The sequence below is a fragment of the Pyrgilauda ruficollis genome, unplaced genomic scaffold (genome assembly GCF_017590135.1).
Source record: "Pyrgilauda ruficollis isolate IOZ18807 unplaced genomic scaffold, ASM1759013v1 scaffold307, whole genome shotgun sequence".
In the NCBI taxonomy this organism is placed as follows: Eukaryota; Metazoa; Chordata; class Aves; order Passeriformes; family Passeridae; genus Pyrgilauda; species Pyrgilauda ruficollis.
Genome location: NW_024524456.1, coordinates 44,691 through 60,386, shown reverse-complemented (window position 1 = coordinate 60,386; position 15,696 = coordinate 44,691). Strand labels below are relative to the sequence as shown.

Here is a 15,696-nt window from a genome sequence, read left to right as displayed (position 1 = left end):
GCAACAGAAACTCTGCATAAAGCTGCTCTGAAGCCATTAAATCTATCTAGAGCTATTCGATCTATAAACTTGCTAATCAAGTCACAGTGAAAGTGCTAAACTTTTCACTCCCAAAGTTTATCAGGTTTGGTGCTAGACTTCTAATTGTACCACCAACTGACACTTTTTGCATTCTCTTGGGCCTTTATAGTACAAGAGGCTGAGGTAAAAAGGTTTGGTAGGTTTCTTCTGAAAAGGAAAACTAACGGTGAATACTTCTATTTTGTATGGCCATGATCCCAGGAATGGGCATCCCTTATTTTGATGATGAAGCTAAAATATATTTTTATGGTAGTTTTATGATGTTTAGTACATACACATAAAAGAACAGCGCATCAGAGCATTTATTGACGTTTGTTGATTTTAAGTATGTTTCAGCTGTTTGCTTAGGTGGCAGGTATTCTGGGGTCCTGACAGCAGAGCTAGCCCAGTCTCTGATGAACAGAGGCATCACACTTGTACCCAGTGGTTATCAAAATTCTTGGTGTCCTTGCCAACAAAACACACTACAGTACACTGAATTATCATGTTTTTGTGCCAGTATACCTGAACTACTGGCTACCCGAGTCTCCTGCTGTTTTGCACTGTCCTATTTCTTCCCTCCAGAGCCCTGGTCCCAGTGCAGTTTCTGCTCCAGCAGATGAAAGCAGTGTTTCCAATGGGCAGTGCTAAGGAGAATATCCAATGTCCTGCAGTACAGAGGGGAAGCACCACCTGTTCTGCCCTCGCCAAAAAGTCACAGCTCAGTAGCATCACTGCACATAGCAATACCTCAACACCTTACAGCAGGTTCTCCGCATTGCTGGGGTTCTCCAGCACCACAGGTTTCCCCTGGATCAAGTGCGGGCACATAATTGTATTTCTGTCAAATTAGCCAAAGCACAGAGTGTTGTTTGGGCCAGCTTTATGCTTTTATGTTGAGTTTATGTTGGCTTTGGGAGGAGAGAAGGTATCTGACCTGGCAGAAAGTGTGAGTTGTAGAGGCAATGATACCTCATCTGGCATAAAACCTGTCAGTACAAAATTAAGTCATCATTTTTCTTTATTTGAATTGGCAGCCTGAGTTCATTCTGTATCAGCACTTTCATCATGTGTCTGGCAACATTTCTGAGGGAGTATTAACAGCCCTAAAGCGGGATTTACTGACTTGTGGGACCACAAACTTATTGTTTAAGCTTACTCTGAGATAAAAAGGCAGGAGCTACTGGGTGGCACATTTTACCAGGTTTCAGAACACTCCTACCCAGAGCAGTTTTCTAATTAAGAACAATTTCCTCCTTCATGAAAAAAACACCCTCAAAATTCCTATCTAACCAATAAACCCCAACCCAACACAGAAAATCTCTGGATTAAAAGATCATATGTAACTTTTGACACACTCCCCCAAATGAAACCTTTTGTGTAAATGGAAAAATGAATCCTTTCATGGTGTAGAAAGTCAACAAAGCATAAATCACTGTTTTGTTTGTTCTGTTGCTAGACATGCTGAACAAGAAACCACTGCCAGACCTGTGAAATTCTCCAACTAATCCTACCAGAGTGGTTATGTCCAATGCTCTTGGAACAATGAAAAAATGTTCAAACATATTCCACTGACTAAAATGTAATGTTTTCCTAGTTACAGTAAGGATGATGTGCTAGTTAGAATACTTGAATTAAATGACTTTACATACCTTTTACTTTTCTCATTTTCTACAAATTATTTGAAAATTGAGTGGTTTCAAAACATAAAGTAGCTTCTAAATTGAAGGCATTGGGTGAAAGTTGTCTTTCAATATTTCTGTTTGCTACTGAATCTTTGGAATAAACAATCATTCTTTTACCCAGTTTCTGCAAAGCACTTTTTGTTTCAGACCCAGTTCAGGCAGCTGAATGAGGTAATGCCTACATCTCCTAGGCCGGGAATGTACTCAGACTGAGCACTGAAATATGTAGGAGGGAAATACCTGCTCTTTTGTAAATTCAGGGTGAACTTCAGCTCAGCTTCCAGATTGCTGTGCTCAGAGGAAAGAATTAGGGCTGCTTGTCCGAACACAAAAAATTCATTTTGTGACTTCTTTACTAAATGACTTCTTCAATTTAGACACTGATATAAAACTTCATATCAGTGCCCTTAAATGCATTCAAAACACATTACGTATACATAAATATGTTTTAAATTAAGAGTTTCTTCTGACAAAATTTCATCACTTTAAGTGAGTCAGTTAAAAACTACCCTGTCCTCAATATAAATACCATTTTCAAATCCTTTCATTTAGAAGCAGGTGCTGAAAAAGCTTTCCTGAGGTAGAGGGAGAGCAGACCCTGGTTATGACTGAGCTACAGTGATCCTCTGAAAAGATAAAAGAACCCCTCTGCACAGTTATCATAAAAACACAGAACTGTCTCATATCATAGACCAGAATAATTTTTTTCAGACATCAAAGTCAGACAAGCATAATTTGCAGAAGTACATTAAATAGTATTTATTGAGTTTGCAATTTCAGGGGCAAAGCTATTATCTCAGTCTCAGCTAATCACACACTGTGGCATGTGGCCCTCACGTTCTTTCATCCATTCAACAAATGAATAACATGGAACATCATAAAGAGGGGTGTTGAAAAAACAACCCTATGCTATTTTGAAAAAAAAAAAGGAAGCAAACTGAAATCTTGTTCTCATTCACAAATACACTTGCCTTCTTGATTAAGCATACTATGTTTTTATGGAAGAAGACTCATCCTCCTGATGTTTGGGAGAAGGTATGGGATGGCTGATCTGAAAATAAAACTATGTAGGAAAGAGAGCTTTTCCGTATGACCACAATAACAGCTGGATGGGTAATACAGACTTCAGACTGCAAGAGGGAAGTATACTTTCTTCTTAGCAAGTCTTACTGTCTGGTCTGATTCTGTGGGAGCATATGGTTAAAAAACCACCAAGGGCCTACCTCTAAAATCTTACAGGGGAGGTTCTTTTCATTTTTACCATGGTGACCCTTCTGGGTAATTAAAAAAGTAATCACATAATATACACAGAGATTCATATTTACAGAATAAATGGCAAAAGAGGGAATTACATACAGTGACATTTATGTCCAGGCATTAACAAACAGATTCCTTCTGTAGACTCAGGGATTATTCAGAGCTCCTTTAAGAAAGACCTTTTCTCTGCACTAGTCCTTTTATTTTGCAAATGAGAGCCAGCAGGATGTCTCACTGTAAGAAATAGATGCTTGTTCTCCCTTACACCATGGTCATGACCTTCAGAGAGGCAGGTTGGAACCTCCTTATCTTCTTTTTTAGTGCCTTTGAAGCTTTGATGCGACAGATTTTGGGCACTGGAGGAAGAGGCTTGGAAGAGGCCTGGACAGTCACGGATTGTCTGACTGAACCTTCAGGCCAAATCAACTCACTTTCATCCCCCACATCATAGTCAAGAGCAAGGCTGCTACTGTTACTGCTGCCATCCCAATCACCTTCACTGGATTCACTGTCCCCAAATCTGTTGGTTGTGAAATCACTGACCTCCCCTTCGCTGGTCTCTGCGATGGTGGAATGAAAGAGGGAAGCACACTCTGCAGAGTACTCAGAGTGGTCTGACTCGCTTTTGGCACAATCTCCGTAGTGCTGACCCTTGGAGTGAGCCCTCATGCTGACAGTGTGCAGGATGCCAGCTCTCCCTGCTGGCTGCCTTGGTGCTCCCGGGCCAAAGCTGTGAGACAGGCTGGCTGGGTGGGCCTTGGCAGAGATCTCCACTGTGGACTGCCACTTGCGCTGCTTCTTCCTGTTGGCTGTGTCTGCACAAGCTGCTTCCAGGGAATACAGTGCATTGGCAGAGGCTCCGTAGAGCTCTAGCCTGGATGGCACAGTGGGGAGCCTGACCTGCACTGGGAACAGACTTGACTCTGAGCATGATCTGCCAGCCATGTCACCAGAATACGAAGGTCTCCGCATGAGGCTCTTCACTCCTTGTGGTCTTTGGAGTGGATTCCACTCAGCAGGCAGCTTGGTGGCCCCATGAGACCCTCTCACCTTCTCCATGCAGAAGGCTTGCTTCCCAGGTCGAACAACTTTTTCGCTGTTCCTCCTCTTTATCTTCACTGCCTTTGTTTTGGAGCTGGCAAACTTTACCCGGACTTGATGGGATTCTGCAGGGACAAAATGAGCATGGACAAACTCAGCTCGTGCCACTCGTTCACGACCGCCAGTGTAAGCCAACTTGGCATTGCCACACCTTTGTTTTTTGGGTGGCAGTTTTTTGGGTGGGACAGCTTTAGCATTCCAGGTGTCTGGGCTAGAGTCCCCTTGACACAGCTGTGAGTAGGACAAACTGCGCTCCACGCTGCTCTCTGTTTCTTCTGCCAGAGGAGAGCCCCTTGCTGCTGACTTGGCAGGATAACAACTATTCACAGCTGATGGTTCTGTGACAGGTCCAGTGGATGACTGCTCGTCATTCATACAGCTCATGATCTCCTGCTGCTTGGCACATTCTCCCTCTGGCACCTCTCGTGACAGCTTCCCTTCATCTTTGTTACTCTCCAGAGAACTTGTCTGCTTTTCCAGCTGGCTACTGCTGCTGTTAATTTTCACTCCACCAGTGCTGGGGGTTATAATGAGTCTCTGGTGCATTGCGGCTGGCTGGTTCTTTGGTAAAACCCACTCACTGGCCTCAGCCCGACTGCTCCCTTTGCATCTCGTCAGCTGCAGTAATTTATTGATGTAACCCCCTGGCTTGACCTCAGTGGTTGGCCTAGTCTTAATCAAGCTGGGACCTGTTGTACTAGGCATAGGTTTGCTGGGAGGAGTTTGGAAGTCTGATTTTGGGGATGTTCCCACCAGGGAGAAAAGGGGACTTTGTAAAGCCACTGCATGGAGGGGGCTAGGGTAAGGATACACATCTATGCCATTCTTGGAGACCAGGTCATTCTGGAATTTGGGGTCCAGGCTGAGCAAGTGCATGTCTCCATTATTGCACAGAGGCAACATGGATTTAGGATCCATTTCTTTCTGAAATCTAGTGTCCGCTGGAATGAGCTTTTCCAAGTCACCTATATAGTGGATGAAAATAAACAACCTAATTAAACCACAGACAATTACAATCAACCTGGTTCATGCTAAAAGTGCTGTATCAGAGAGATGTGATAGCTTTTACTAAAATCAGTAGCATGGATAAAGAAAGTAATTTCAGTCTTCCAAGGTCAATTAATTACTTCAAAGCTTTTATCACCTAAGCACAACAGAATTTAAAATGCCTTTTAATGCCAATAATAAAACTCTTACCTTTGCAGGAAATTTATATTGTGCTACTTGGATGAAAGTAAATCTATGCATGTACAAAAAAATATCCTCAGACCAGCAGGAACCCAACTAGACAAAACCAAGGGATTACTTTTATTTCTTAGCAGAGAAGCCGTAGAAGAATGAACTGAAGAATCTTTATTTTCACAGAGGAAAAAAATCTAAGGCTAACTACTCAGGCATGTGGGAAGTATAGTCTCTGAAGATGACATTTATAGACACCAACTCCTATCTCTTCTATTGTGGAGTACTGTCAAGGGTGCTGTAATTTACTCTTCTTGACTGCAGAACCCTCCTCCCAGCAGCATCTCCTATGTATAGAGAGGAGAGGCTGTGTTCTTGTGTGAAGAAAGGTTCTTCCATCCAGACATGTCATTCAACAGAGCACTAGGGTGCTGTGTTACCTCTGGGAGCAAGAATTCTGGAACCAGTTAGCTTGGATTTCTCTGTACTACAATGCAGACTTCAGTGTCAACAAATCCTCAGTTAACCAATTTCGTGGGTGCTTCATGCTATCATGAAACTCAACCATCACATTAAACCGCATCATCCACAAACTATGTGAATAGTCACACGATGACTATTTATGTCCTGTTAGAGGAAGCTTTTAAAAGATTGCAGAATTCTGGGGTGGTCTGCAGTGCACTACCTATGCACAGACCTGCCATGACAAAGGTTAACAACCTAATTTCATAATAAAAATTCTTTAAGAAATTGTTGGCAGTGTGTAATGCTGCGCTCTTTTGCAAACAAACAGGAAGGAGTCAAAAGCATGCTGTGCTTGCAATGTCTCAGCAAGCTTTCTGCTTGCCAATGAAAGAAAACGCAATTGGTCTGTACTTGCAATTTCCTCTAAGGAGAGGAAAAGATAAATTTCTTCCCCTCTCCAAATGATAATTTTCTGAAGGAAAATCTTGCTTCACTTCCTGCAATATGGTCAACTTTATAAGAATTGTTTCTTCAAGGCTATACCCACTACTTTTGTTTTTCACTGTGAAGGAAGCAAGAGGCTTTAGCCAGGAAGAAGGGCTGAAGGAGGTCTGAAGTCTCTCTCCCACACCCCTGCTCAGTATCAGCTCAGTATCCGTTTTTGTGCTATATGAAAAAGAAACCAAAACACCAAACATAAAGCCCCTGGAGTCTCAGCAACATGTTTTAAGGCAGGAAAGTTTCTGAGAGAGCAAAATGTGTGCAATGTGAACATGGAAGCCATGGGTCATTAAACTCAGCTTTTGACAAGTCTTGAGAAGACTTTGCTTTTGTGCTGTAATTACTGTCATCCCTTCAGGTGTGTCTACACACCTAAGTATAGAATAGGTGGTCTTTGTTTCTGTTCCAAGCAAGCCAGAGGTGAGTTAAGCTCAGGTCAAGTAGCTGTGGGAATGATTCCAGAGTGGCACAGTACTTGAAATGACGTTCCCCATAGCTTCCCTGTTTCTATAATGGAACTGCTACACATCTTGCTGGATCACTCTAACACCAGATTGCTTTGAGGCTACGGAAGAATCTGTGATAAGAAGTGATATGATGTCACTTTACAGAAGGTAAACAAGAGATCTGGAATATTAATAGACTTGTCCATTGCGTTGAAGGTATGATGCAAATTCATGGCTGATCCACTTTTAGGCTCATGCCTGCTCTCTAGATAGTCAATTAACTTTTGGCATTTTTTGTCCCTAACTGTACATCATAAATTACAAAAAAGAGTAATTGTGTGAGTCAAGATTAATTTGTGTAAATAGAGAATTTTGAGTTTACTTGAAATCCTTCGTACATTCCTGCACTTTCACACAAGGTATTTCAAATACTGAAACTGAAGAAAAATGTCTTAATAGTCTTTACAATTTTATCTCATACACTGGAGTATTTTTCCATTTCTAAATGCATAGGTCCTCGTATTTGTTACTGTCTTATCTACATATTTTTTATTGATTCATTCTAGTATTTTTTACTGTTTAAAAGTATCAGGAGCATGGAGACACGGGGAAGTGGGACAGTGAACGGTTTGGTTTTGTGATTTTGATCTACTCTCACTTTGTATATTGAAAATGAGAGCTATATATTAATTACACATGGCTAAACAAGGTCCTAAGGGTAATAACCAGCAATCTGCCCTTCTCTTGAATGAAGTACCCAGTTCTGCTATCAATTACCTGTGGAAACAGGCCTTGGTCTGGACCTGGCAGGAGTCCCAGAAACATCTCTGCTAGTTGCAATCCGACATCCATCGCTGACATAGGTCCCCTGCTGTTGGAAGCTGGTGGTGTGCACAGTAGTTTCATCTGCAGATTTGGGTCGGTAATCAAACACACTGAGCCTCGTTTTAGGGTGTTGAGAGCTGGGTAAGAGACTGGTGTGGGATGAGGAGATAGACTCACAGTACACAGAGGTGCAAGAATTGGAGAGTGAGCAGGAACCACCATCACTCAGGTCATAGAATCCTGCAGAGTTAAAATAAATAGGATATGTTGAATTTACAGCAACTAAACATGCTCTGTAGAAAAACAGTGCAGAGGATAAAATAAATCCTCATTTGCTATGTGCCACAAGCCTAAATTTGTGATCATTTATTAAGGTAACATCAGCAGAGGTATACTCTAATTCAACCAACCTTCACTGGGCTTCTGCATATTTACTTAGGCCCTGAGCCAGCTTGGCACACACATGCCTACTTAGTTCTGAGGGTGGGATGGGATGAAGTGCTGCACCATCATGCCCAGTTCTTCACTGGGGAATGTCTTTGGGGATTATGATGCAACTGGTGTAAGACAGGGGCCTCTGACACTGTTGTAACTTGTACTAGGTGCATACAAGAATGGATTGGATGAGTGGATTGGTTAGAGCAAAACTAGCCTGTGATCAGAACTGCCAAGTCTATGATAGCTGGAATGCCTAAGGGCAGAGAATGGAGACTTCTCTCTCCAAGTATTGAGACTATTTCCAGTAACTGTGCAAGCATTAAAAAAGGCTTTGTATAAATTCAAGGTAGGAAATTTTATTATTCCTCTCTAGCACAGAGAAGGAATATTTTCTTTTGAACTATGTGCATGTGTCTAAACACACAACTCCTGAACTTAAACACACAACAGAAACTTGCACTTTTTACATGCCCTCTGAGTACCAGGCTACAAATCCGTATGTTGTACGCAAAAAAAAAAAAAATCTCCTTGTCTCACGGAAGACTTGAGGCTTTGCAAAAACTCTGTTTAGAAGAACTACTTTCATTGTCTCTGACTAGATAACAGAAACCGGTTTTGACAGACATCCTAGCTATAAAAGTCTGCAGTACAGCCTCTCTGTGAATCAGTGCAGAAACCTGATACCCAGTATCTTTCTATGAGAGCTTTACTCTGTCGGCATAGTTTTTCTCAGTGTCTTTTAATAGTGCTGTTTTGCTTCTACATAACTTCATTTGATAGGAGCACTGCAATAATGATTTTCAAAGCCCTAGTGAGGTTTAGAACCCTTCCTGGATTCAAGCAGAGTGTTGATATTGATTTTGGTCTCCACTTCTTTTAAGTACTCTAGCTATTTTACCAGTGGTCATTCTACACTGCACAAGGTAATTTAATAAATAAATCTGTCTCCTTCTCCTTCCATGTGTGGCTACTAGGTTCATTAAAAAAAAAGAAATCCAAAAAGAATATTGCCTGAGTAAGTGAGCACTTTCTAACTAAATCAACTTTGCAGGAAAATTCCTAGCAGCTATGTGAGCCCCCTCTGTGCCAGATGACTATTATCCACGTCAGCCATGGGGCACCATTTGTGCCCAAATAATACAGAGAGTTTTGCTTAGCAGTTGACACTCTTCAGTTCTCCTAGCACCATACTCCTAGAAATAAATAGCCAAGCACACATTACCTGAGCTGGGCCGGCTGTCACTATCCAAGTATTCACTGGAGGTCTTACTGACGTCCAATTTCAGCTCACTTATTCGCTGGTCTAGCTGATCCAGGTGGCTTTTCAAGCCGATATCCTGTCTCCTCAAACGAGACTAAACCAAGGGAAGAAGGAGGTAATGAAGAATAATCACAGTTAGAATCTCAGCAGGAATGCATGAATTCAGGCCATCTGTGACAGCAAGATTCTATTCTCATTAAGTGTTTTCCTTAGCTAGGGACTGTTGCAGTTGGCTCTCTGTAACAAGACTGAACTAATGGACAAGGACAAAACATTTAGTTTCTTAGTGTATATTGTCTTCTGCCTAGCTAAACATGTTCTCAAAACACACTCTGAAGGTACTTATTTTAACTTTTGGCTTTCTTGTTATACCCGTGGCAGGAACTGTATCTCTAAATATGACAGAAGTCTTTTAACTTATTAACATATTCTTATTGCACCACACTTTGCCATACACTGTCTCTGAGCCCAAAAGAAGATAAACGTTATGGATTGTCTGCATGAACTCTTAAGATCTGCCAGATGAAAGGAAACTGCTGTGGCTGAGGTATCTTATTGCCCTACCAAGTAAAGGCAGCATGCCCACTCTAGTAAAACCCTCGGTTTTGATGACACATCTTTATAGTTGAAAGGATACACTGCAAGAATTCTGACATCTATTTCACTGTAGGTTTTCCTTGTTTGTCTTGTGGCCCGATATCTCCACCCATTTCCTGGAAGAAGATGGCATTTGAATATGCTGGGGAAATTACTATATTTAAAATAAATGGTGAATAATCCTTCAGAAGCCAGCAACTAGATCTGTTGCCTACTGCAATCACTGACCAGGCTGACCTGAGGTAATAGCTCCTGCAGTTGCTCCCCCAGTATTTATGCCATCAGCTTGGCAAGGCAGATGGCCAGTGTGAGGTACCAGCCAAAGAAGCACACTTGTTTCTGTCACAAACTTCTCACGTGGCATCTGGCAAATTATTTAAAGCCCTGTCACTATTTAGGCAGCTTCTAATTATATCACACCTCACCATCCATCCTACCGTACATTATAGAAAGGTGGTCTCTTGAAGTAGGTTGTAAAGTTGTGCTCAATGCCTTCAAGGGGATGGGTTTCCACTCAGTAATGATAAGAAAAACATTATTAAGATTGTTCTTTATGTGTACATTTCATATTTAAAACACAAGTGAAAGTTCTAGAAGCACTTCCAACCTCAAATATATAAAAATAAAAAATCTAGGTTCCTTGAACCAATTAAAGTATCTTAAATTACATCAGAAAATCAAGATCAGTATGTGCACATTTTTGCCTCCTTCCTTTTGTACAAATTATTCAGCTTTTAACATTTGCATGGGTTTCTCCATAGCTATAAATACTGAAAGAAAAGAAAGCTAAGATCCTAAGGAAATCAGTAGATTATTAGAAATTGTAAGGAAAAAAAATACAGATGCCCTGAGTTTCACAAGAGATCTCTTGAGGCTGCTGATGCTGCTGAGAAGAAAAAAAATAGCTATTTTTTAGCATGCTTTTAAAGAGGACTGGAGGAACATATAAGACACAAGAAATAAAGCCCCTTTTTGTTAGTCACACATCTAGAAAGGTTTAAACTCAAGAGGCTCATTACTGCTTCCTAGAGAAATCCATAGTGATTTTCCCTGATTTTCCTCTTCCTGTTTCACATAGACAAAAAAGAAGGGAAGAAATGGATAATAAACAAGATTTTCTATTCCATCTGAATGATGGATGTATGACCTCCTCAGTACTACTTTATTTCATGGTAAAAAAGCAAAACCATGCCATGCCTTCTTCAATCCCACCTACTCAGGAAATCACAGAGTTTTGTTTCCATGGCTGGAATTAATTGCTTAATGATTAATGTTTTGCCAGCCAATCCCTCAGTCTGTGGTTTCTGATTAATGACAGAGAGGCCACAAGGCTCTCAGGTATTCAAACATTATTTATTATACCTCCAGGTTCTGTCTGCGCTTTCACAGCATTTTAACCAACACACATGATTTACATCATCATTTTTAACCCTTTTATAGTGCCTCACACCACTGGGTTTTCATGTTTCCAGCCACTGACCCCGCTTTGATCATTCAGTTAATTGCTTCTGCACTTTATGAAGAGAGGCATTCCTCAAACCATTTGGATAAGAATGCCTTTTCCAGTGTGTTTGTTTCAGGCTGTTATCTCTCCGATACCCACATTGGGCAGCACTCACAACAGTAACCCCTAAATACACTTTTCCTCTATTCACATGAATTTTACATGTGACAAAAACTTGCATGTAAAACCATCTGTTTGCTTTAGGCAATGCAGCTGTGAAGAATTCTGGACACTGCATAGTGTGGGACCAAACTTTCCCAAACAACATGTACTATCAATGGACTACAGTTTTGGGGAGGCAAATCTGGAGTATCATCATACTACCCATTTTTCAGAAGGAAGAACACTCTCTGTAAAGAAGGCTCCTTTACATCAACACAAGCGGGCACCCCAAATTAAGGTACCAAAACCTACTGGTCATACTTGACTATTCTTCTCAACTATTAATCTCTTCAAAGTCAAAGGGGAGCTGTTGACACTTCTTGGTTATAGATTAGCATCCTATAATTCTATTAATCTGACTTCATTCTGGAATGCACAAAACATAGCATTCTCTTCTAGTTTTGCCCACATATAGGTCTTTTTTTAACTGATGGTGCAAAGCAGCCAGTTTCAGAGAGAAATTACTATAATCTATCCCAGACACTTGTAATAGAGCTCTAAGGTAAATTCCTTCCAGAAGGACTTCCTTCTTTCAGCTGACAAAATTTTGTTATTTAAAAAAAATAAAATCCATGGTTTAAAAGATGATTTCTTCTATTTAAAATTATCTAAAGGGAAAAAAAAAATCTGCGTAAAATGCAGGATACCGAGTGTTTGTTTTTATCTCTTCAGTATATAATGTGCCCCTTCTCACATTTTTGTAACATCATAAACCATCTGAAAGCTTGCAAAACAAAATAATCAGATTCAAATAAAATAAAATAAGGTTTATAAATATGTCCTCGGAGGAAAGAGCTGAGAACATACTGGATGTTGCAGCCTTCGATATCTACCTACACTGACAGCAATCATAGATTTCTTTCTTTGCATTAGCCTGAATTTGCATCTCTTCTTTTTCCTCTTTGTCACTATGATACAGTTTGGCTAACAGAAGCTTAGCACCTTCAGGGTCTCTGAAAGTGGGTGGCATCACTTAACTCAGTTCCTCTTCTGCTACAGAATTCACCCCACCTGCACTGTAGTAATTTGCAGTTGCCAGAAAATACCTTGGCCACCAAAAAGAGCCAGTGGTTAGGGCAAAAAAGGGCAAGACTGTTAGGGGTAGCAGACTGCCTATAGAAGAGTGCTAGAAGGCCAGCTGATCACTGCCCCTGGTAAATGTTGGGAAGAGACTGAGATTCTAGAATGGCATCCACGCGTGGTACCTACAGCAATTGATGGTTCTGCTCTATTATTCCCAGTAGTCAGACTCAAGTCCTTAAGGTTTCTGCCTCTGCTCTCCTGTTTCTCATCCTACCATTAGAGAAGAAGTCTGGCTTGACTTTTTATCTGCCTTGTTTCCATTGCTAAGATGCCCTGAGCCACTTTCAGCTGACACAGCTTTCTCATTTTATGTTGTGAGGACGAAACTTTTTATGAATTAAACTGTGACAACGCTAAAGCTCAGGGCTACAGTCCTCCTTGCAATCTGGAGCAAGGTGCACTGCAAGGAAAAGTTACATTTACACTGTTAATGAGTTTCTCAATCTGAAAGTTTATAGAGAGCAATCACATACTGTACCCTCCATGGGCCAACAACAACAGCTGCTGTTGTTGCTGAAGACATATCGAGCAATGCTACGCTCTGCATTTTCTGTTGCTTTCAGTTTTAACTTCATTTCCTGCAATCATGAACAGAACTTTCATGGGTTTTAAGTGCAATACACTGTTCATGAGTCACCGGGAAAGTTTTCAGCCTCTGGTCACTGAGATCCTAGATCTGTGACAAGCCTGTTTTCAACTGGGTTTACTTTGCTGTTAAGGAAATTTGAGGTATGCACCTCTACTCAGATACACACCTGCAATTTGCAGGGGGAAAAAACCAATAAAGCTACAAGGAGGCCTGAACAGTACAGTTTGAAAAGCCTTCAGGAGCCATGGGTCAATCAGAAGAGCTCTGTATTACTACTTTAAGCACAACTGTATTTTTGCTGAAGAACCTGTACCTGGATTTATGTACTTCTGAGTCATTATTCTGAAGCTTTATGAACACTTCCTTCCCAGGCATCCCAAGAGACACGTTTCCTATAATTGCACTGGCACCTACTGGTGAAATCTGTCCCTCTCTGGAGGCGTGCAGAGTTATTCTTGAGTCCACTCAACACATTTCTGAAGGGCAGCAGTTAAAAGGGTAGCCTTTTTTCCCTTCCATTTTAATGGCTAGTTTTTCTCACGTTCTTGGAAAGCCTTGTAAGGTGCAAGTAAAATTCTGACAAATTAATCTTCTATTTTAATTTGAAAAATATTGTGACAAACGAGTAATTACAGCACAACAGCTGACTTGAAAAAAAGTGCAGTCACTATGATCAGAGCTCATTGTGTGATCCTGTTACCCCACTGGCCTCAAACAGGCAATAAATGCCTTCAGTTCTTTTGCTCAATTAAAAAAAAAAAAAAAAAAAAAAAAAGTAGAGCCATTAGTTAAGACTATCAATGATGGGTAATCAAGTGGCTGGCTGTCCACTTGTCTTGTATTTTCTTAACTTAATCAAGATATGCCTGCTGCTGTGTTTTCACACAGTGGTGGCTAGGTTTCCCTGAAAGTTAAAGCCCATTTTATCCTGAGATGCTGCCTGAGAAAGCTGCCTATGGGGAGCGAATAACCGTTCTATTTTCACACCTGATGGATAACTGATGGCCAAGACTTGCACCAGTACAGCGAGGGAAAAGATTCTGAACTGAGTTCTGAGTTTACTGAAACTAAGTCTGAGTTTACTGAAGTGTGTAATTTCCCATACTAGAGATTAAAGCCCTTTACGCTTTGACTATTGTCTCACCTATAAAACTCGTTTCAGCTACAATTCAGAATTGGTTTTTAGTTTCAAAAAAAAACCCTGTGTGAGTGGCTGGTGCAGCCACTTCAAATACAAGGTCAGGCATTCAGTTATTCTCCCCTTTTGATCACGCAATCCGTGGAAAGAACAAAGTACTCCCGTCCCACGGAGCGTTTCCTGGCAGATCAACTCCCACTGGCGCACAGCCGCTCGGGCATACACCGGTGCGCGCTCACAGGTGGAGGCGCAGAGGTGTGCGCGCACACACCCACCCAAACCCCCGAGCGCTTATGTAGGTGTATCTCAGCCCGCGTCTCTCTTGATCTCCTATGCAAAGGGCTGCTGCCATTGAGAGCTGAGCGCAGTATTACAGAAGTTAATCATCGCCTACTCCTCGGCACCTATGAATGAGCTGCGCCGGGTTAACAACTTCTCTCCAGCGCTCCCGCTGGCACGGCGCCCGCCGCCAGCACTGCCCGCTCCGGGCTGTCCGGGCGAGCCCAGCCTGAGCCGCGGCAGCGCCCGCCCGCTACAGCGGCTGTGGCGGGGCTCGCCCCGACCGCCCCCGGCCCGGTCGCTCGCCCCTGCCCGCGGAGGAACGGCGGCCGGCGGGGCGGGAGCAGCGCAGGGGCCGCGGCTGCAGCGCCCCGCGTGCCCTCGGTGCCGGCACGGCGCCGGCGGCTCCCGAAGGGGAGCCGGGTGTCTGACAGCCCAGCGCCGCTTCTGTCCGCCCGCTCTCGGCACCGCGGCTGGGCTCACGGAGCCGGGCAGCGGGGCGTCCCGTCCACTGCGGTCCCTTACCAGCTGCTCCTTCAGGGCGCAGAGGGTGACCTCCAGACGGTGCTCCTTGATGTGGGCGGACAGGGGCTGCTGTTCTCCGCCCGCCGCCGGGCGCTGCGGCATGGCCAGGGCGGCCCGCACCAGCTCCCGCTGCTTCTCCCGAAGCACCTGGAGCTCCTGGAGGCCGGCGAGGGCCGCCTGCAGCCTCTCGCCCACCCGGCCGCGATCCCAGCCGCCCGGCCGTGGGGCGCCCTGCAGCATCGTCAGCGCTGGGCCGCGACAAGGGCCATGGCAGAGGGGCAGCGGGGAGGATGCGGGGCTGCTCCCGCTCCGGGCCGTGCCTGCACTGAGGTCCCCTCGCACCCCCTCCGCCGCTGGCACCGGAGAGAGTGAAGCGGAACCGTAGCGACTCCTGCGGTTTTGGAGGAGAGGTGGGGACGAGAGAGGGAGGGCGGGAGCGAAGCGAAGCGGCTACGGCTTCAGGCAGTACCAAGGCCGCCTCTCGGGTGGAGACGCGGGGCGAGGAGCCAGCGCTCCCATCCTCCGCCCCGCGCGGGGGCGGCTCCTGCCTGCCCCATCCCTGTCCCTGCCTCTGCCTGGGGGGCTGCCCTTGCCTCGTCCT

General features: G+C 43.5%; 1 protein-coding gene across 1 annotated transcript; it reads right to left on the bottom strand.

Annotated features, from left to right (window-relative positions):
* Positions 1-2,488: 2,488 nt before the first annotated feature.
* Positions 2,489-15,425, bottom strand: DACT2 (dishevelled binding antagonist of beta catenin 2). Its single transcript, XM_041473906.1, has 5 exons — positions 15,096-15,425; positions 9,180-9,312; positions 7,697-7,759; positions 7,472-7,600; positions 2,489-5,068 (listed from the first exon to the last, which is right to left on the bottom strand). The coding sequence occupies exons 1-5, from the start codon at positions 15,333-15,335 to the stop codon at positions 3,264-3,266; spliced, it is 2,370 nt and encodes a 789-aa protein (XP_041329840.1). The 5' UTR covers positions 15,336-15,425; the 3' UTR covers positions 2,489-3,263.
* Between the last annotated feature and the right edge of the window lie 271 nt (positions 15,426-15,696).

Excerpts from the sequence above, each read along its gene's own strand:
- DACT2 (XM_041473906.1), bottom strand. The coding sequence starts at position 15,335 with ATGCTGCAGGGCGCCCCACGGCCGGGCGGCTGGGATCGCGGCCGGGTG. Across the intron at positions 7,760-9,179 it reads TGACAGCCGGCCCAGCTCAG|GATTCTATGACCTGAGTGAT; the intron begins GTAATGTGTGCT and ends TTAACTCTGCAG. Across the intron at positions 5,069-7,471 it reads ACCAAGGCCTGTTTCCACAG|GTGACTTGGAAAAGCTCATT; the intron begins GTAATTGATAGC and ends TCCACTATATAG.